This window comes from Somniosus microcephalus, chromosome 18, assembly GCF_052327205.1.
Source record: "Somniosus microcephalus isolate GS21.2 chromosome 18, FLI_Smic_1.0, whole genome shotgun sequence".
Classification (NCBI taxonomy): Eukaryota; Metazoa; Chordata; class Chondrichthyes; order Squaliformes; family Somniosidae; genus Somniosus; species Somniosus microcephalus.
Window position 1 is genome coordinate 12788190 of NC_141004.1, and position 23026 is coordinate 12811215.

Below are 23026 nucleotides of genomic sequence, written 5' to 3' on the forward strand. Positions count from 1 at the left end.
TATGTGACTCCAGCACAAGTCAGGAGTGTGATGGAATACTCTCCACTTGCCTGGATGAGTACAGCTCCAACAACACTCAAGAAGCTCGACACCATCCAGGACTAAGCAGCCCACTTGATTGGCACCCCATCCACCACCTTAAACATTCACTCCCTCCACCACTGGTGTACCGTGGCTGCAGTGTGTACCATCTACAAGATGCACTGCAGCTACTTGCCAAGGCTTCTTCGGCAGCACCTCCAAAACCCGCGACCTCTTCCACCTAGAAGGACAAAGGCAGCAGGCACATGGGAACACCACCATCTCCAAGTTCCCCTCCAAGTCACACACCATCCTGACTTAGAAGTATATCGCCGTTCCTTCCTCGTCGCTGGGTCAAAATCCTGGAACTCCCTCCCTAGCAGCACTGTGGGAGTACCTTCACCACATGGACTACAGCAGTTCAAGAAGGCGGCTCACCACCACCTTCTCGAGGGCAATTAGGGATGGGCAATAAATGCTGGCCTTGCCAGCAACACCCACATCATAGAGTCATAGAATTATACAGCACAGAAAGAGGCCCTTCGGCCTCTACCACCCTTTCAGGCAGTGAGTTCCAGATTCCAACCACCCTCTGGGTGAAAAAGTTTTTCCTCAAATCCCCTCTAAACCTCCTGCCCCTTACCTTGAAACTATGCCCCCTGGTTATTGACCCCTCTACTAAGGGGAAATGTTCCTTTCTATCTACCCTATCTATGCCCCTCATAATTTTGTACACCGAATTTTCATATGCAAATTTTTTTTTAAAGTCCCTCACCCAACGTGGTTGACTCTTAACTGCCCTCTGATGTTGGCCTTGTAAACCACTCCGCTGGATGAAACCGCGAACACTGGTTGAAGAAGACGGCCCACCGCCGCCACTTTCTCGGGGCAACTGGGAGATGGGCCATAAATACCGGCCTTGCCGGCGATGCCCACACCCTGAGAATGAATTATAACAGGAATCACCTCACGGTTGCCTTACACAATTCCTCGCTTGCCGAGCACAGCTGTCGTGCAGCCGCCTGGAGCAGAGTTCCTGAGGTGAGGTGAGCATGATAACAGAAACCACACCATCTGTGATTATTAAATGGGTTTGAAAAAAAGGAGAATCAAACATCAGGGAGGGGTTGGGTTGCCAACTGGGATTGGATGTAATACCTGGAGGTTTCTTCACAAGACCTCCTGCCACCAACTGACCCGCCCAATCAAACAGCTTTATTTTCTCCATCTCCAATATATTTTTTAAAACTAATAATCAAAAGTATTCAAAGAGACCTTTTTTAAAAAAAAAACACTTTTTTCCAACGCCCCTATGATCTTTTTCCCATGTTTTGCTGGCAGCGGTGTCCGGGAGATTAATCTTCAATCCCTAGAGACTCCAGGACAGTCCCGGAGGAGATGGCAACCCTAGGGAGGGGGAGTCTTGGGGTCGTTCTGAATGACTGGCAAAACCGTGCTGTTCAGTCTGCAATGCACAGTCTCCGAGTTACCCCTTTAACCCTATACCTACCAGGAAAGGATGAACAGGCTGGGGCTCTTTTTCTCTTGGAAAGAGAAGGCTGAAGGGCGACCGGATAGAGGTCTTCAAAAATATGAAAGGTTTTGATAGAGTGGATACAGAGAGAATGTTTCCACTTGTGGGGAAGAGCATAACTAGAGGCCATCAATATAAGATAGTCACCAAGAAATCCAATAGGGAATTCAGAGGAAACTTCTTTACCCAGAGAGTGGTGAGAATGTGGAACTCGCTACCACAGGGAGTGGTTGAAACGAATAGTACAGATGCATTTAAGGGGAGGCTGGACAAGCGTATGAGGGAGAGGGAATAGAGGGTTATGCTGATAGATTTTGATGAGGAAAGACGGGAGGAGACTCGAGTGGAGCATAAACACCGGCATGGACTGGTTGGGCCGAATGGCCTGTTTCTCTGCCGTATATCCCGTGTAATCCTATTTAAGGAGTGTCGCTATCAAACTTCCAGTTAATAAATTAGCTGCAATATTCGGTAATTCTGTTGCTCACCGACATATTGCAAAATGAAGGGGCGCAAAGCTGCTCCCGGCATAACGCTACTCCCAGCGTGCCACAGCACGGCTGTTTGCTCTGTCCGTTCTATATTTAGTTTGGTGATGTTTACTCCAAAGTTGCGAACACAACAGTTATTGGCACCAGCTGGCAGATATTTACCCTTGGGCTGTGGAATATTTGAGCACCAGCCAAGCCCTTAACTATTGGCCGTCCTCTTCCTCGCTTTATTCGGTATACTTGTGCTTTTATACAAAGGATATTTCGCGAGGAAGTGGATGGGGACTGGATACGCACATGCGACCCCGCTGTTGTCCGAGGAAGCTTCAGCCTCGCTGAGTCTCTGAAGCGTTCTCTGGGAGGAGAGAGGAGGGGTGGGGGGGGGGGGTGGATAATGGATCGGGATTTAGGTTGTTTTTAATGTGGAAAGCCCGATATGGCTGTTGAATCATTCGACATACACCAGCCCAATTTAAAGGATCCCATCACAGTTTGATCACCAGCCGAGCGCAGACTGGCTCAACTGGAGAGATACCAGGGACACAACTTGTTTAACCCACCAATACTTTATTACACTATTTCTACTTAAGGACAATGGGCATCAGAAACAGAACGATAAAAAGAAAGAACTTGCATTTCTCCAGCACCTTTCACGACCTTGGAACGTCCCAAAGCGCTTTACAGCCAATGAAGTACTTTTTGAAGTGTAGTCACTGTTGTAATGTAGGAAACGCGGCAAGCCAATTTGCGCACAGCAAGCTCCCACAAACAGCAATGTGATAATGACCAAATAATCTATTTTTAGTGATGTTGGTTGAGGGATAAATATTGGCCCCAGGACACCAGGCAGAACTCCCCTGCTCTTCTTCGAAATGGGATCTTTTACGTCCACCTGAGAGAGCAGACGGGGCCTCAGTTTAATGTTTCATCCGAAAGATGGCACCTCCGACAGTGCAGCACTCCCTCAGCACTGCACTGGAGTGTCAGGCCAGATAACTGGCTTTGGAATCACAATGACTACATTCAACTTAGTGAAGTATAACATGTTCAGAGTTCCAGCAACATTGCCCAGCGCAGTTCAACTTAACAATAATGTTTAACTTTGAACATCGGCAAAGTTCGTTTTTTCAGTTCTACCATTAAGTAACAGGCTGTAAACATGTTTAAGTCTGTATCCTGCCTGAGGTTAATATAAAAATCTACAACCTCTTTGATCAGCTTGCGGTTTGACTGTTCTATCAAAACAGCTCCAGTTTCCCTGTACCCTGCTGGTTCTGGCATTTGGTGAGCATGTTCAGCGACTAGTCTATAATCCTGGTTTGTTAGCATTCTTTCGGTGTCAGTCTTGGCTCAGTGGCAGCACTCTTGCCTCTGAGTCAGAAGGTTGTGGGTTCAAATCCCCACTCCAGAGACGTGAGCACAAAATTCAGGCAGACACTCCCAGTGGAGTGCTGCTCTGTCGCAGGTGCCGTCTTTCAGATGAGACGTTAAACCAAGGCCCCGCCTGCCCTCTCAGGTGGACATAAAAGATTCCACGGCACGATTTCGAAGAAGAGCAGGGGGGGGTGTTCTCCCCAGTATCCTAGCCATTATTTATCAACAACAAAAACAACAACTTGTATTTATGTAGCGCCTTTAACATAGTAAAACATCCCAAGGCGCTTCACAGGAATATTATAGACAGAAAATTTGACACCGAGCCACATAAGAAGAAATTAGGCCAGATGACCAAAAGCTTCGTCAAAGAGGTAGGTATTAAGGAGTGTCTTAAAGGAGGAAAGAGAGGTAGAGAGGTTTAGGCAGGGAATTCCAGAGCTTAGGGCCCAGGCAACAGAAGGCACGGCCACCAAAGGTTGAGCGATTATAATCAGGGATGCTGTAGAGGGCAGAATTAGAGGAGCGCAGATATCTCGGGAGGTGGACGGTTGTGGGACTGAAGGAGATTACAGAGATAGGGAGGGGCGAGGCCATGGAGGGATTCGAAAACAAGGATGAGAATTTTGAAATCGAGGCGTTGCTTAACTGGGAGCCAATGTAGGTCAGCGAGCACAGGGGTGATGGGTGAACGGGACTTGGTGTGATTTAGGACACGGGCAGCCGAGTTTTGGATCACCTCAAGTTTACGTAGGGTAGAATGTGGGAGGCCAGCCAGGGAGCATTGGAATAGTCAAGTCGAGAGGTAACAAATGCCTCAGCCAGCATCACGAAAAACATGATCTGGTCATTATCACATTGCTGTTTGTGGGAGCTTGCTGTGTGCAAATTGGCTGCTGCGTTTCCTACATTACAACAGTGACTACACTCCAAAAGTACTTCATTGGCTGTAAAGCGCTTTGGGACGTCCGGTGGTCTTGAAAGGGGCTATATAAATGCAGGTTCTTTTTGATAAAAGCCGGATTATTATTTTTTTTGTGACCATGAATCAGAGCTGCTTCAAGTCAATCTCAGTCGAGCGATCCCAGCAGGGGCCAATGGTCATTCAGTCACACAATGGAGTCTGGATGAATTTATTATTAGACGCAGCCATGTAATTCCGACTCAGCTTAATCCCTTTGTGACGAATTTCTCGATACATTAGCTTGCCTGTGATTCAGCTGTTGTCACTGCCCTGGCTTGAAGATCAAAATTTACGTTTATTTTAGGTTTGTATCTCGTGCACCAAACCTCCAGCTCTTTAACCCTTTAAATGCCAAACGTCTTTTGGGAATTTGGGAATCAATCAAAATAGGCTCTTTTCCAGTGCTTCTCCTGGCTGGCTTCCCGTCTTCCAGCTTCCATAACCTTGAGCTCATTTAAAACTCTGCTGCCCATGTCCTAACTCGCACCAAGTCCCGTTCACCCATCACCCCCCTGTGCTCACTGCCCCGTGTCCTAACTCGCACCAAGTCCCGTTCACCCATCACCCCCCTGTGCTCACTGCCCCGTGTCCTAACTCACACCCAGTCCCGTTCACCCATCACACCCCTGTGCTCACTGCCCCGTGTCCTAACTCACACCCAGTCCCGTTCACCCATCACCCCCTGTGCTCACTGCCCCGTGTCCTAACTCACACCCAGTCCCGTTCACCCATCACCCCCTGTGCTCACTGCCCCGTGTCCTAACTCACACCCAGTCCCGTTCACCCATCACCCCCCTGTGCTCACTGCCCCGTGTCCTAACTCGCACCCAGTCCCATTCACCCATCACCCCCTGTGCTCACTGCCCCGTGTCCTAACTCGCACCAAGTCCCGTTCACCCATCACCCCCTGTGCTCACTGCCCCGTGTTCTAACTCACACCCAGTCCCGTTCACCCATCACCCCCTGTGCTCACTGCCCCGTGTCCTAACTCACTCCAAGTCCCGTTCACCCATCACCCCCTGTGCTCACTGCCCCGTGTCCTAACTTGCACCAAGTCCCGTTCACCCATCACCCCCCTGTGCTCACTGCCCCGTGCCCTAACTCGCACCAAGTCCCGTTCACCCATCACCCCCCTGTGCTCACTGCCCCGTGTCCTAACTCACTCCAAGTCCCGTTCACCCATCACCCCCTGTGCTCACTGCCCCGTGTCCTAACTCGCACCCAGTCCCGTTCACCCATCACCCCCCTGTGCTCACTGCCCCGTGTCCTAACTCGCACCCAGTCCCGTTCACCCATCACCCCCCTGTGCTCACTGCCCCGTGTCCTAACTCGCACCAAGTCCCGTTCACCCATCACCCCCCTGTGCTCGCTGACCTACACTGGCTCCTGGTCCGGCAACACCTCGACTTTTAAAGTTCTCACCCTTGTATTCAAAATCCTCCATGACCTTGCCCCCCCCTTCCCCCCCCCCCCATCTCTGTGAGCTCCTCTGTATTATAGGTTAAGTTCCCTCAGTTCCCCTCACAGGGTTGAGGGAGCAGTGTGCAGTTGACAGACTACCTGCGGCCTGGAAGTGTAAGATCCTCCAACAGAATGCTGCCCAGTCCACTTCAGGTTTCATTTTAGGCAGGAATTGTACAGGTCCCTGCAGTTGATGACTCCAATGTTGTTGTCTTCATATCTTCTCGCTCTTCCCTCGGAGAATATAGAAACATAGAAGATAGGAGCAGGAGTAGGCCATTCGGCCCCTCGAGCCTGCTCCGCCATTCAATGAGATCATGGCTGATCGTCCAAATTCAGTGCCCTGTCCCTGCCTTCTCCCCATATCCCTTGATCCCTTTAGCCTTAAGAAATGTATCTAACTCCTTCTTGAATATATTTAATGAATTGGCCTCAACTGCCTTCTGTGGTAGAGAATTCCACAGGTTCACCACTGTCTGGGTGAAGAAATTCCTCCTTATCTCTGTCCTAAATGGCTTACCCCTTATATCTATATAAAAAGCAGAGATCAGGCTCGAACTTTATAAATCACTGGTTGGGCCTCAGCTGGAGTATTGTGGACAGTTTTGGCACCGTACTTCAGAAAAGATGTAAAGGCCTTAGAAAGGGTACAGAGGAGGGTTATATCAGGATGTTACCAGGAGGGACTTCAGTTATGAGGAGGGCTTGGAAAAGGTAGAATCGTTCTCCTTGGAACAGAGAAGGTTAAGAGGTGACCTAACAGAGGTTTTCAAGATGATGAGAGGTTTTGATCGAATAAATAGGGGAAAAAAATATTCCCTCTGGCGAGTGGGTCAGTAACCAGAGGTCATCGATGAGGGGAGATGAGGAGAAATGTTTTCACTCAGAGAGTTGTCGGGATCGGGAACGCTCGACCTGAGAAGGAGGTGGAAGCCGATTCCATCAATAATGTTAAAGGGGAGTTGGACGGGTTCTGGAGGAGGAGGAACTGACAGGGTTACGAAGAAAAAGCGGGGATTGTGAGACTGAGCACAGCTGCTCTTTCAGAGAGCCAGCACAGGCACGATGGGCCGAATGGCCTCCCCCCCCCCGTGCCGTATCATTCTATGATTCTATGAATTGTTTACCGAATCCCATCTAGTGGCCGAATGGCAGCACTGCAGCCACCTTCAAGAAATAAAAGCAGTCAGCGTCTGAGTGAGACAGGTTAACGTCTCTGCTTCTGATACAAGGTCTCATGTGACGCGTCAATCTCGCTTTCCACTGTCACATTGTGACTGGCCTGCTCGTTATTCCACTGTTTTCTATTTTTGCTTCAGATTTCCAACATTTAGCGTGTTTTTATTTTATTTTGGCTCTTTATTTACTCCCCCCTCTGCTTCCTTTTAGTTTCTGTTTCATGGTCGTTGCCCCTCTGTTTCTCTCCTTTGCTTCCCTGCCCCTCTCGCTTTCCCTATTTTCCCCCTTTTCCTTCCTCCCGTTCTCCATCTCCTCTCACTATCCTCTGTGTCTCCCCGCCCATCTCTCTTGTCTTTTTTCTCTCCCCCTTTTCTCTCTCTCTCTCCCACAAGCATTCTCCTTCCCTTTCTCTGCACCACTCTGTCTCTCTCATCTCGTGTTCCTGGAACATTGGCCTAACCTTCCTCTCTTTACAGGTGCTGACTGACCCACCCAGCGTTACCAGCATTTTCCATTTTTTATTTTGCTTTGATCAACAGCCTGTATTTATATAGCGCCTTTAAATAGTAAAATATCCCAAGGCGCTTCACAGGAGCGTTATCAAACAAAATTTCCGATGAGACGTTAAACCGAGGCCCCGTCTGCCCTCTCGGGTGGCTGTAAAAGACCCTGCGGCACTATTTTGAAGAAGAGCAGGGCAGTTCTCCCCGCTGTCCTGACCAATATTTAACCCTCAATCAACAACATTAAAAAAACAGATTGTCTGGTCATTTATCTCATTGATGTTTGTGGGAGCTTGCTGTGCACAAATTGGCTGCTGTGTTTCCTACAACTTCAAAATGTGCATCACTGGCTGTGAAGCGCTTTGGGTTGTCCTGAGCACCTGAAATGGTGCGATATAAGAGTAAGTTCTTCTTTACTGTTGAGAAAGTTTGTTGACTGCAGGTTGCCACATTGGGCGGGAGACACACAAACCTCAAAGGCGACACTGGTGAAGTGTCACTGGCTGGGGGGCTGATACATGTAACTGGAGAAATTTTACTCTTACTAATGTTGGTTATGGACCAACTCCCTCGTGTGCACCAGCCAAGTCTCTCTTACTAAAACATACCTTTGTTACCTCTAGACTTGATGATTCCAACGCACTCCTGGCCTCCCTCCCACGTTCAACCCTTTGTAAACTTGAGGTGATCCAAAACTCTGCTACCCGTGTCCTAACTCGCGCCAAGTCCCGTTCTCCCATCACCCCCTGTGCTCACTGACCTACACTGGCTCCCGGTTAAGCAACACCTCGATTTCAAAATTCTCATCCTTGTTTTCAAATCCCTCCATGGCCTCACCCCTCCATATCTCTGTAACCTCCTCCAGCCCTACAACCCTCCGAGATATCTGCGCTTCTCTAATCTTGACCTTTTGAATATCCCCGATTTTAATCGCTCCACCATTGGTGGCCGTGCCTTCAGCTGCCTGGGCCCTAAGCTCTGGAATTCCCTCCCTAAACCTCCCTACCTCTCTCTCCTCCTTTAAGACGCTCCTTAAAACCTACCTCTTTGACCAAGCTTTTGGTCACCCGTCCTAATATCTCCTTATGTGGCTCGGTGTCAAATTTTGTTTGATAATCGCTCCTGTGATAATGTCTTGGGACGTTTTACTACATTAAAGGCGCTATATAAATGCAACCTGTTGTTGTTGAGACAGAAGCCACAGTTGCCGTATATTTGCTCCAAACCCTGAATGATTGGGGGCGTCTAGGACAAGGGGACACTACCCTTAAAATTAGCGCTTTCTCTTTACCCAGTTCTCCGACAAGGGGGCGCAACCCTTAAAATCAGAGCTTTCTCTTTAACCGGTTCTCCTGCCTGTTCCACAGGTGGCAATGCCAGGCATGGACAGCACCGTCACGCTGTGGCAATTCCTGCTGCAGCTTCTCCTGGAGCCTAAGAACGACCACCTGATCTGCTGGACATCCGACGATGGGGAGTTCAAACTGCTCAAGGCTGAGGACGTGGCCAAACTGTGGGGATATCGCAAAAACAAACCCAACATGAATTACGATAAGCTGAGTAGAGCGCTGCGATATTATTACGACAAGGTACAGGTCATTATTTTTACTTCAAGCAAACTGACTGCTTCGTTGCAAATGTCCGAGGCAAACAAGACCACCGTTCTTTTTCAAACCTATTACATAAGAATTAGGAGCAGGAGCGAGTGATACGGCCTATAGTAATCTCGGATGTAATGCTTAAGTTGTCCACCAGAGGGAGACAAATGCTAAGGGGATTATAATTACTAGTCTTAAGGTAAAATTGCATTATGGGTAGAATGACATCATAGGATCCACCATCTTAGATTGCTCGTGCAGTTGAATTGATGTGCATGCCTGTAGTTGTGAGAGCTCTGTTCTCTCCTGGTTCTGTGTAAATTAAAAGCAGAGTTTTGAGTTCCTGAAGTCTCACTTATATCCCTTATTTGGACCTTAACCACCCGGTTATAACACGGCCCCTCCAGCCTGCTCCGCCATTCACTAAGATCAAGGCTGATCTTCGACCTCAACTCCACCTTCCCGCCCGATCCCCATTCCCTTGCTTCCCTTTAGTGTCCAGAAATCTATCAATCTCAGCCTTGAATATACTCAATGACTCAGCCTCCACAGCGCCCTGGGGTAGAGAATTCCAAAGATTCACCACCTGAAATCAGTGCCGGGGGAGTAATGGGGATGTCGGGAGGGTCGGTAGTCAGAGGACACAGATTTCAGATAATCGGCAAAAGAACCTGTGCCGGCTTTTGGAAAGAGCGATCCAATTAGTTCCACCCACTCCCTGCTCTTTCCCCGTAGCCCTGCAAATTTTTCCTTTTAATAATAATAATCAACTTTATTGTCATTGTTAGTGCACAAGTGCAGTACAACGAAATGTAGGCTTGCGGCTCCCGAGAGTGTACATTTAGATTGACATTTAAACATTCAACATTCATTTGGCTTGTAGTATATTAACATAAACATAATAAAGTGCATTGGCAGATGTGCAGGCTTTAGAGTTTATTTGTGGAGTTCAGTAGGATGACAGCCTTGGGAAAGAAGCTGTTCCTAAATCTGGTCGTTCGGGTGTGAATGCATCTGTAGCGTCTCCCAGATGGCAGGGGGGCGAACAGACTGTGGCTGAGGTGGGTAGGGTCTTTGATGATGGTCAGTGACCTCCGTAAACATTATATATCCAGTGCACTTTTGAAAGTTACTATTGAATCTGCTTCCACGGCCCTTTCAGGCAGCGCATTCCAGATCACAACAACTCGCTGGGTAATAAAATGTCTCCTCATCTCCCCTCTGGTTCTTTTGCCAATTATCTTAAATCTGTGATCTCTGGTTACCGACCCTCCCACCAGTGCAAACAGTTTCTCCTTATTTACTCTATCAAAACCCTTCATCATTTTGAACACCTCTATTAAATCTCCCCTTAACCTTCTGTGTTATAAGGAGAATAACCCCAGCTTCTCTAGTCTCTCCACGTAACTGAATGATACCAGGGCTCCAAGGGTTAGATTATGCAGAGAGATTATATAAACTTGTAGTCCCTGGAATATAGAAGGTTAAGGGGTGTTTTGATTGAGGTTTTTAGGATTTTGAAAGGAATTGATAGAGTAGCTAGAGAGAAACTTTTTCTGCTAGTGAGGGAGTCTAAGACAAGGGGGACATGACCTTAAAATCAGAGGCAGGCCATTCAGGAGAGAAGTTAGGAAACACGTCTTCATGCAAAGGGTGGTAGAAATGTGGAACTCTCGCAAAAAGCAGTAGATGTGAGATCAATTAATAATTTTCAATCTGAGAACGATAGATTTTTGCTAGACAAGGGTATTAAGGGGTATGGTTCCAAGGTGGGTCGATGGAGTTAGGATACAGATCAGCCATGATCTCATTGAATGGCGGAACAGGCTCGAGGGGCTGAATGGCCTCCTCCTGTTCCTAAGTTCTACATCCCTGGAATCGTTGTTGTGAATGTCACTCTTGTTTCCATGTAAATGATTCATGTGGACGGAGACTCCTGCGGTAATTTACAAAGCAGTTAATAAAGCAGATGGGATGGTGGGCTTTATAAATAGAGGCACAGAGTACAAAAGCCACGATACGCAGCGGGTGATTAGGATTTGGAATGCGCTGCCTGAAAGGGTGGTGGATACAGATTCAATAGGAACCTTCAAAAGGGAATTAGATAAATACAGGAAACTTTGTGATATCCGGCACCGACGGGACCGGCGTGTTGCCGATCTATCAAAACTGCCGGACATACAAAGTTAATGTTGAAGCATACGGAGGTTTTCATCTCCGTATCTGACAACAAACACTGTTGCTTAGCAACAGCTTCTAAAGAGTCGGCTGCAGCTGCAAGCGTCTCTAGCTGAAGCTGCTGCTACAGCTACAGACCTTGCAGTGCCTGACTGGGAAAAAAAAAAGAACGAGATCTAAAAAAACTTACAGAAAACGGCTCCTGATTTTTGCCGTTAGATCGAGTATTCCGGACATACAACCTTCGGATAAACCAAAGTTTCCTGTACTTGAAGGAGAAAAATTGCAGGGATATGGGGAAAGAGCGGGAGAGTGGGACTAACTGATTGCTCTTCGAAAGAGCCGGCGCAGACTCGATGGGCCGAATGGCCTCCTTCGGTGCTGCACTATTCTGTGATTCACATCTAAAAGAAAAGGCGTGTTTCGGGCAGGGAGAAATGGAATTCTAGAAGCGTTAACTTCTTTCCTTCATTGTGTTTTTTTTTTGTTTAATCTGCAGAATATTATTAAGAAGGTGAATGGGCAGAAATTTGTGTATAAGTTTGTGTGCTATCCAGAGGTATTAAACATGGACCTCAACATGGTGGGCAGGGCTGAGAATGGGCTGGAAACCAGCTTGCCTGAAATGAGTAGACCACAGAAGGACAAAGAGAACCACAGCCAGGAGAAAGCAGCCCCGTCCTCCTCCAAGATTTCCAGCCGTAACGATTACATCCGCTCAGGGCTGTACTCATCCTTCACCTTGAACTCGTTGCAAACCAACCCGAACATCTTTAAGTCCATTAAAATCGAGAACCCTGCTGAGAAACTGCCAGAGGAGAAGAAGAGGCCACCGTATCAGGAGCCAGTGACTGTGATTAAATTTGTAACCAACCCACCTAAAAGGCTGCAGCCGGTCCCTGCGGTCGAACCTGCGGCGATGCCCTCAGTCACGGTGGCCTCGCCGCAGCCGGCGTCAACGGAAGAGTCCCCGTCAGCGCCGAACGTCGTGCCATCTTTCACCACGACTCCGCCCGTCTCCTCCGTCTCGCCCTCTGCGCCTCTCCCCTTGAGCCCCGGCTCGCCCATCCTGACCTCCTCCCTGGATCCGTCCACCAGCTTACCCGTGGAGCCCGAGCTGGCCGCCAGTCCGTCGGACGGCCTGACGCAGTCTCTGGAGCTCTCCTCGGACGGGGAAGACCCGTCGCTGGACCATCCAGAAGCCAGACATCAGAAGGGCAGGTCGAAGAAGCCCAAGGGACTGGAACTCGCCCCCGCACTGGTCATTACCAGCAGTGACCCGAGCCCTCTGGCCTTGCCAAGTCCTCCCCTCCCGGCAGCATCGCTAACACCTGCCTACTTAACCCAGGTCAGTGATCATGGCAGAATGCTCTTCAGGCACCATGTCTATTTCCTGTCGAGTCTAATGGGAATTCTGGTCTAACTCTTTAAAAATGCTAATTAGGATGACATTGTCAACAAGAACATAAGAAATAGGAGCAGGAGTCGGCAATACGGCCCTTCGAGCCTGCTCCGCCATTCAGTGAGATCATGGCTGATCTTCTGCCTCAACTCCACTTTCCCACCTGATCTCCATATCCCTTGATTCAGAGTCCAAAAATCTATCGCTCTCAGTCTTGAATATACTCAATGACTGAGCCTCCACAGCCCTCTGGGGTAGAGAATTCCAACGATTCACAACCCTCTGAGTGAAAAGATTTTTCCCCATCTCAGTCCTAAATGGCCGACCCCTTATCCTGAGACTGTGACCCCTGGTTCTAGACTCCCCAGCCAGGGGAAACTGTCTCTCACTATCTACAAAATCAGTGTTATCAGTCGAAATCAAATTCTCTCAGAGGGTCGTAAATCTGTGGAATTCTCTGCCCCAGAGAGCCGTGGAGGCTGGGTCATTAAATACATTTAAGGTGGAGATAGACAGATTTTTGCAAGATAAGGGAATGAAGGGTTATGGGGAGCGGGCAGGGAAGTGGCTTTGAGCCCAAGATCAGCCATGATCTTATTGAATGGCGGAGCAGGCTCGAGGGGCCAAGGGGCCTATTCCTGCTCCTATTTCTTATGTTCTTATGCTCTAATAAAGTATCCTATTTTTAAAGGGTCACAAACAATAAACTCCAAATTATAAGTAAAACAAAAGGAAACTTATCAAATTATATCATAATGTTCCTGGTGTCTTCAATGCACTCCAGTCCCTCCGGTGCCCACCGGTTGCAGAAGGCCTCGGGCGTGCTCCATCTCCAGGGCCACCCGGGCACGAACATGGCCGCGGCAGAGAGGCAGGCAGCCGGGCCGAACGACCCCCTCGACTGCCCACTGCCTGGACCTGTTAATGACCACCTTGGCCAGGCCCAGGAGCAGTCTCTACGAGGAGGTCCTCCGACCTGCCCGCTCCCCTCCGCACCGGGTGACCAAAGATCAGGAGCGTGGGACTGAAGTGCAGCCAGAAATCGAGGAGCAGCCCCTTCAAATAGTGAAAGGAGGGGCTGCAACCTCTCACACTCTGCGTACACGTGAATCACTGACTCGTCCAGACCGCAGGAATTACTGGCAGCCTGGGAGTCCGTGGATCTGCTTAAAAACCTAGGGAATTCTGGCCTGAGTTTACCACTCTATTGACCAGCAATCCCATTGCTGACCTTTGTTGCTTGTCGTCGACACACATTTCATCACATATTTTGATTGACCGCTTACTGGATTCGATAAATGGTTGGGTGGATGCCCGACTGGGTGATTGATTGCCCTAAGCTCTGGAATTCCCCTACCTAAACCGCTCCGCCTCTTCCAACTCTCTCCTTTTAAGTCTCTCCTTCAAACTTACCTCTATTGAACAAACCTTTGTTCACCTGTCCTAATGGCCCAGAAATTCGGGTCGGAGGCTTCCCGCGGGTGCAAGCCCCCGACCTGCACTTACCTAGCACGCCTGCCGTTGTGTTGTGGGCCCGCGTGGGATTCCGATCCTGAGCCTCCTCCAGCTGCCGACACGCAGTGCTTGCGTATCCCAGGGGCGCAGTTAGTTCGAAGCGTCCCCTGGGATCACGTGGGCCATGGAGAGCCAATCGTAGCAGGGAATCTCCATTCATAAATTTGACAGGAAGTGCTGTCAAATCTAAGAATAGAGATCGGCCCCAAAACCTAACTAAAACTTCAAATAATTTTTTTTTTTAAATCACATTTTTAAAATAACTATAAATTACATAAAATAAGTATTTTAAATGATAATTTAAATTGTGAAAAAATTAATTACAATTTTTAACGGAGCTAAAATAAAGTTACCTTTCTTTAAAGTATTTAAAAATAATAAACCTGTGGAAAAAATGTTTTAATTTTACTTAATTCACCACTTACCTTGTTAAAAGCAGGCCTTGCGACTGCTTTTTAAACGCGCAGCTGCTGGAGACTTACCCTCCCGGAGAAACCTGTAAAAAAAAACGGAAGTTCAAGGTCTACGCGCTGCCTCTCCGGCGCACGCGTTTGACCTGTGAACGCCTTCCTTCAAGGGAACAGAAGTTCCGGTTTCCTATGCATGTGCAGTGCATCCACGAAACCGGCACTTTCGTTGGCCCTACGTGTGAGTACCCAGAGCGTACTCACCCGTGGGGACCCGAATTTCTAATATCTCTATATGTGGCTTGGTGTCTGATTTTGCAATGATTTCGCTCCTGTGAGGTACCTGAGTGGATCTGTGCTGTACCCTCTTCACTGCCTCGACATCCTTCCTATAGTGTGGAGCCCAAAACTGTGCCCAGTCCTCCAAGTGTGGTCTTAGTAAGGTTTTAAATAGATTCAACATTGCATCCTGACTTTTATGTTCTATACCTCTTGCCATCAAATCCAATATTCCGTTAGCTTTGTCGTGGCAGACAGTGCTTGTACCTCTGTCTCTGACCCGTGCTCCCTTTGATCACATGTCCCCACTGGAACATAGGAGCAGGAGGAGGCCATTCAGCCCCTCGAGCCCACTCAGCCCCTCGAGCCCACTCAGCCCCTCAAGCCCACTCAGCCCCTCGAGCCCATTCAGCCCCTCGAGCCCACTCAGCCCCTCGAGCCCACTCAGCCCCTCGAGCCCACTCAGCCCCTCGAGCCCACTCAGCCCCTCGAGCCCACTCAGCCCATTCAGCCCCTCGAGCCCATTCAGCCCCTCGAGCCCACTCAGCCCCTCGAGCCCACTCAGCCCCTCGAGCCCATTCAGCCCCTCGAGCCCATTCAGCCCCTCGAGCCCATTCAGCCCTTCGAGCCCATTCAGCCCCTCGAGCCCATTCAGCCCACTCAGCCCCTCGAGCCCACTCAGCCCCTCGAGCCCACTCAGCCCCTCGAGCCCACTCCTCCATTCAATCAGATCACGGCTGATCTGCACCTCAACCCCATTTAGCCGCCTTTGCTCCATATCCCTTTATACCCTTGCCCAACAAAAGCCTACCCATCTCCGTCTCGAAAGCTCCAACTGCCCCCCAGCATCCACCGCCCTTTGGGGGAGAGAGTTCCAGATTTCCACCACCCTTTGTGTGAAGAAGTGCTTCTTGACCACGCTGGATCGGTGAATTTGCTCCTTTTATCTGTAGCTGGTGACAAAATTCTAATCTTGTGTTTTTCGTTTCAGACTCCATTCTTACTGACTCCCAGTCCGTTACTCTCCAGCATCCATTTCTGGAGTACCCTTTCTCCTGTGGCCACTCTCAGTCCAGCCCGATTACCTGGAACCAGCACGTTATTTCAAGTAAGTATTGGTAGCGGGCTCTCCTGATTGATTGATTGAATTGATTGACTATTTAAGGCCCCGGCACTGCCAATAACTCAGTGGAAAGATGCGCCATCTGGTGGGATTATACAAAGCACCAGGATCCCAGGTCAGACTGCCCAGTCTGTGCTGAGGTGGCCGATCGCCACTGGAGTGCATCAGTTGCCCCCTGGTGTCCTGGGCTAAGGAGGGGGAGAAAGAAACAGCCAAGGTTTCTGATCTCTATCCAGCAATCCCTGTCGGAAATTCCACTTGCCTTGACTTAAGCTGAGAACTGGAGCGAGGTTGGCTTTGAGGCCCCTATTGGTGGCACAGACCTTCCGTCACTCTCTGACTGGAATCACTTGTGAAGCAGGCGAGGTACTGGGGAGCTGCCAGTAACCGCGAGGCTGAGGGCCAACGAGAGTCAGTGCAGGGACAAAGGGGAGGCAGTCGAGCACGAGAGTCAGTGCGGGGACAAAGGGGAGACAGTCGAGCACGAGAGTCAGTGCGGGGACAAAGGGGAGACAGTCAAGCACGAGAGTCAGTGCGGGGACAAAGGGGAGACAGTCAAGCATGAGAGTCAGTGCAGGGACAAAGGGGAGACAGTCAAGCACGAGAGTCAGTGCGGGGAGACAGTCAAGCACGAGAGTCAGTGCAGGGACAAAGGGGAGACAGTCGAGCACGAGAGTCAGTGCGGGGACAAAGGGGAGACAGTCAAGCACGAGAGTCAGTGCGGGGAGACAGTCAAGCACGAGAGTCAGTGCAGGGACAAAGGGGAGACAGTCGAGCACGAGAGTCAGTGCGGGGACAAAGGGGAGACAGTCAAGCACGAGAGTCAGTGCAGGGAGACAGTCAAGCACGAGAGTCAGTGCAGGGACAAAGGGGAGACAGTCGAGCACGAGAGTCAGTGCAGGGACAAAGGGGAGACAGTCGAGCACGAGAGTCAGTGCGGGGACAAAGGGGAGACAGTCAAGCACGAGAGTCAGTGCAGGGACAAAGGGGAGACAGTCGAGCACGAGAGTCAGTGCAGGGACAAAGGGGAGACAGTCGAGCACGAGAGTCAGTGCAGGGACAAAGGGGAGACAGTCGCGCACGAGAGTCAGTGCAGGGACAAAGGGGAGACAGTCGAGCACGAGAGTCAGTGCGGGGACAAAGGGGAGACAGTCGAGCACGAGAGTCAGTGCGGGGACAAAGGGGAGACAGTCGAGCACGAGAGTCAGTGCGGGGACAAAGGGGAGACAGTCGAGCACGAGAGTCAGTGCGGGGACAAAGGGGAGACAGTCGAGCACGAGAGTCAGTGCGGGGACAAAGGGGAGACAGTCGAGCACGAGAGTCAGTGCGGGGACAAAGGGGAGACAGTCGAGCACGAGAGTCAGTGCGGGGACAAAGGGGAGACAGTCGAGCACGAGAGTCAGTGCAGGGACAAAGGGGAGACAGTCAAGCACGAGAGTCAGTGCAGGGACAAAGGGGAGACAGTCAAGCACGAGAGTCAGTGCGGGGACAAAGGGGAGACAGTCAAGCACGAGAGTCAGTGCAGGGAGACAGTCAAGCACGAGAGTCAGTGCAGGGACAAAGGGGAGACAGTCAAGCACGAGAGTCAGTGCAGGGACAAAGGGGAGACAGTCAAGCACGAGAGTCAGTGCAGGGAGACAGTCAAGCACGAGAGTCAGTGCAGGGACAAAGGGGAGACAGTCAAGCACGAGAGTCAGTGCAGGGGCAAAGGGGAGACAGTCAAGCACGAGAGTCAGTGCGGGGAGACAGTCAAGCACGAGAGTCAGTGTGGGGAGACAGTCAAGCACGAGAGTCAGTGCAGGGACAAAGGGGAGACAGTCAAGCACGAGAGTCAGTGCGGGGAGACAGTCAAGCACGAGAGTCAGTGCGGGGAGACAGTCAAGCACGAGAGTCAGTGCAGGGACAAAGGGGAGACAGTCAAGCACGAGCGGGTGTGGAGGGAAGAGCCTTGGTGGTTGATCCCTAGGGGCTGAACTTGAAGTCTGGAGAGAAATGAGGGTGAAAATTCACCTTGGGATGGAATCACACAGGCCGTTTGTTATACATCCCTCCCGATATTCAGTCCCACTGATTTCAATGAGACTGACTATTGGGCGGGGCGGACAACAGGCGGCCCTTGCGATACTACGCGCTTTGTGCTTCCGCCCAAGACGAGTTTCTACTCCTTGGGTTTACCATCCTGAAACAGAGGCACCTGAGAGGTGATGTTATACAGAAAGAACTTACATAAGAACATAAGAAATAGGAGCAGGAGTAGGCCAATCGGCCCCTCGAGCCTGCTCCGCCATTCAATAAGATCATGGCTGATCTGATCCTAACCGCCAATCCACTATCACAGAACCATCTCCTGAATCTAACAGAATTAGACACACGAAATAGGAGCAGGATCAGGCTACACGGCCCCTGGGCCCGCTCCGCTACCCACAGGGCCATGACCGATCCGAACCTAGACTCATGTCCAAATTCCTGCCCGCTCCCCGTAACCCTTAATTCCCTTTACTTCTAGGAAACTGTCTATTTCTGTTTAAATTTATGTAATGATGTAGCTTCTACAGCTTTTTGGGGCAGCATATTCCATGGACCTACCACCCTCTGAGTGAAGTAGTTCCTCCTCATCTCAGTTTTGAAAGAGCAGCCCCTTATTCTAAGACTATGCCCCCTAGTTCTAGTTTCACCCATCATCGGGAACACCCTCCCCGCATCCACCCGATCCAACCCCTTCACAATCTTATATGTTTCAATAAGATCGCCTCTCATTCTTCTGAACTCCAATGAGTAGAGTCCCAATCTACTCAACCACTCCTCATATGTCCATCCCCTCATCCCCGGGATTAACCGAGTGAACCTTCTTTGTACTGACTCGAGAGCAAGTATGTCCTTTCTTAAGTATGGACACCAAAACTGTATGCAGTATTCCAGATGCGGTCTCACCAATACCTTGTACAACTGAAGCAATACCTCCCTATTTTTATATTCTATCCCCCCAGCAATGAAAGCCAACATTCCATTGGCCTTCTTAATCACTTGCTGCACCTGCATACTAACCTTTTGAGTTTCGTGCACCAGGACCCCCAGATCCCTTTGTACTTCAGTACTTTCCAGTTTCTTGCCATTAAGATAATAACTTGCTCTACGATTTTTCCTGCCAAAGTGCATAACCTCACACTTTCCAGTATTGTATTCCATCTGCCAAATCTCTGCCCACTTACTTAGCCTGTCTATGTCCCCTTGCAGGTTTTTTATGTCCTCCTCACTCACTACTTTCCCTCCCATCTTAGTATCATCTGCAAACTTTGATATGTTACACTCGGTCCCCTCCTCCAAATCGTTAATATAGATTGTAAAGAGTTGGGGACCCAGCACTGACCCCTGCGGAACACCACTAGTTACTGATTGCCAGTCTGAGAATGAACCATTTATCCCAACTCTCTGCCTTCTGTTAGATAGCCAATCCTCTATCCATGCCAGAATATTACCCCCAATCCCGTGATTTTTTATCTTAAGCAATAATCTTTTGTGTGGCACCTTGTCAAATGCCTTTTGGAAGTCTAAATACACTACGTCCACTGGTTCCCCTTTATCCACCCTGTATGTTACTTCCTCAAAGAACTCCAGCAAATTTGTCAAACATGACTTCCCCTTCATAAAACCATGCTGACTTTGTCCTATTAAATTATGATTATCCAAATGTCCTGTTACTGTCTCCTTAATAATGGACTCCAAAATTTTACCTACCACAGATGTTAGGCTAACCGGTCTATAGTTTCTAGCCTTCTGTCTACTGCCCTTTTTAAATAAGGGTGTTACATTAGCAGTTTTCCAGTCTGCCGGGACCTTTGCCGAGTCCAGGGAGTTTTGGAAAATTATTACCAATGCATCCACAATCCCTACCGCCACTTCCCTCAAGACCCTAGGATGTAAGCCATCAGGTCCAGGTGATTTATCCGCCTTGAGTCCCATTATTTTACCGAGTACCACTTCCTTAGTGATTTTGATCGTGTTTAGCTCCTCCCCCCCCTTTAGCCCCCTGTTTGTCCAGTGTTGGGATATTCTTAGTGTCTTCTACTGTAAAGACTGATATAAAATATTCATTCAGTGTTTTTGCCATCTCCATATTTCCCACCATTAATTTCCCGGTCTCATCCTCTAAGGGACCAACATTTACTTTAGCCACCCTTTTTCTTTTTATATAACTATAAAAACTCTTACTATCTGTTTTTATATTTTTTGCTAATTTACTTTCATAATCTATCTTCCCTTTCTTAATCAATCTTTTTGTTATTTTTTGCTGTCTTTTAAAGTTTTCCCAATCCTCTATCCTCCCACTAGATTTGGCTACCTTATATGCCCTTGTTTTTAGTCGAATACTATCCTTAATTTCTTTACTTAGCCACGGATGGCTGTCTTTTCTTTTACACCCTTTTCTTCTCAGTGGAATATATTTTTTTGGATTAACTTGCATTAATATAGCGCCTTTCATGACCACAGGATGTCCCAAAGCAATTTACAGCCAATTAAGTACTTTTTTTTTTTAAGTGCAGTCATTGTTGTAATGTAGGAAGCCCGGCCTCTAATTTGTGCACAGCAAGATCCCACAAAACAGCCGCGACCAGTTAATCTGTTCTTTTAGTGATGTTGGCTGAATGATATTGGCCGGCGAGCTCCCCTGCTCTTCTTCGAATAGTGCCATGGGATCTTTTACATTCACTTCAGAGGGAAAACGGGGCCTGGGTTTAACATCTCATCCAGTATATGAGATAGTAAATGGTATGGAGAAGGTAAATCTGGAATATTACTTTCAATTCATTTGCAAGGGGTCACAGGTTCAAACTAATAAAAGGTAAACTTAAGAGTGATGTCAGGAAATTCATCCGCACCCAAAGAGTGATCGATGTGTGGAATAGACTCCCGGCGTAGAATAGTGGAGTGACAACTCTGGGATTGTTTAAGAAACAATTGAATGTTGAAATTGGGGACTGTAGGGTTATGTCTGGATGAATGAACTCATGGGGGTGATTTTTGCCAATGGGGGCGTGTTGGGGGCGGGACTGCTGCTTGTCGGGTTTCAGTCCCGCCCCCAACGACGTCTGACCAACCCACGCTATTTTCCCTTGATTTACCTTGTTAAACCCACCCAGCAGGCTTAGCAGGCCAATTAAGGGGAAGCCAGTGACCGAGAACGTCAGCGTATGATGTTTCATCTGTCAAAAATGAATTGTCATCGTTTGACAGCTTTGAGAAGCTATCAAACACTGACAATCTCTGTTGTTTGGTGAGTTCTTGTACTCCAGGCTCACCAAACCTATTTCCTGAGCAGAAAACAGATGGCTGTTGCATCGGAGAATGTAGCAGCCATTCCGTCATCTCTGCCATTGAGATGTCGGAGCCTCCGGATCCCCAACGGTTGAAGCCTGCAGAAAGAAACAAAGGTAAGTAAACTTTTTCTAACACTTTCCACTCATCTCACATACTTACCCCTCCACACTTGCACCCATCACTCACCTCCACAGCGCACTTTTGGACCCCTCTCACCCCCACAGACCCACTGCTCGCCTCGGTGACCCTGGCAGGGTTTCCCGACATCGGGAAGCCCGCACATCTGATGGAAAAATGGGGATAATCCTCTTAACTGCTTGTTAACTACCTGTAATCCCCTTTCCGCCTCCAGGAGATGGGACCCAGCACGGGTCGGCTACCCGCCTCCTAGGAAGATGGCTTGGGGGCGGGATGGGTACCCACCCCCAGATTCTGCCATTTTCCCGGCAGTCCCACCTCCAAACCCGCCTCCCCATTGCTTCTTTACACAGAGAGTGGTTAGAACATAACATAAGCATTAGAAGCAGGAGTCGGCCATACGGCCCCTCGAGCCTACTCCACCATTCAATAAGATCATGGCTGATCATCGACCTCATCTCCACTTTCCCGCCCGATCCCCATATCCCGTGATTCCCCTGGAGTCCAAAAATCTATCGATCTCAGCCGTGAATATACTCAACGACTGATCACCCCGAGCCCTCTGGTGTGGAGAATTCCAAAGGTTCACAATCCTCTGAGTGAAGAAATTCCTCCACATCTCAGTCTTAAATGGCCAAGCCCTTATCCTGAGACTATGCCCCCCTAGTTCTAGACTCCCAAGCCAGGGGAAACAACCTCTCAGCATCTACCCTGTCAATCCTGCTCAGAATCTTGTATGATTCAATGAGATCCCCTCTCATTCTTCTAAACTCCAGAGAGTATAGGCACGGTGGCATAGTGGTTAGCACTGTTGCCTCACAGCGCCAGGGACCCGGGTTCAAATCCGGCCTCGGGTGACTGTCTGTGTGGAGTTTGCACATTCTCCCCGTGTTTGCGTGGGTTTCCTCCGGGTGCTCCGGTTTCCTCCCACAGTCCAAAGATGTGCGGGTTAGGTTGATTGGCCCTTAGTGTTAGGGGGGATTAAATACATGGGGTTACGGGGATAGGGCTTGGGTGGGATGGTTGTCGTTGTAGGGACCGGGTGCTAGGGTTTGGATGATCAGCCATGATCTCGTTGAATGGCGGAGCAGGCTCGAAGGGCCGAATGGCCTACTCCTGCTCCTAACTTCTATGTTTCTAATCGACTCAACCTCTCCTCATGGGACAACCCTCTCAATTGGAATAGGTTAGAATGTGGAACTCACTACCACAGGGAGTGGTTGAGGTGAATAGCAGAGATGCACTTAAGGGGAAGCTAGATAAACACATGAGGGAGAAAGGAATAGAAGGATATGTTGATGGGGTGAGATGAAGAGGGGTGGGGGGAGGCTCGTGTGGAGCATAAACTCCGGCACGGACCTGTGGGGCCGAATGGCCTATTTCTGTGTTGTAAATTCTATGTAATCCTACGTAATTTGATAATGCCCCTGTGACGCGCCTTGGAAGGTTTTAGGTGCGCTATATAAATCTAGCATCAACTAAAATTAAAAATAAATGGACTAAGGTTTCAGCTGTGGCTCACTGGGTAGTACTCTTGCCCCTC

The 23026-nt window shown here is 49.1% G+C and overlaps 1 protein-coding gene across 1 annotated transcript in view; it reads left to right on the forward strand.

Annotated features, from left to right (window-relative positions):
- elk4 (ETS transcription factor ELK4) overlaps nt 1-23026 on the forward strand; it is a 67137-nt gene that overhangs the window by 25254 nt on the left and 18857 nt on the right. The window contains exons 2-4 of the mRNA XM_086011051.1: nt 8895-9116; nt 11803-12651; nt 15898-16014. Of these exons, the coding sequence (XP_085867177.1) occupies nt 8901-9116; nt 11803-12651; nt 15898-16014 (1182 nt within the window). The 5' untranslated portion in view covers nt 8895-8900. The remainder of the gene's footprint in view (nt 1-8894; nt 9117-11802; nt 12652-15897; nt 16015-23026) is intronic.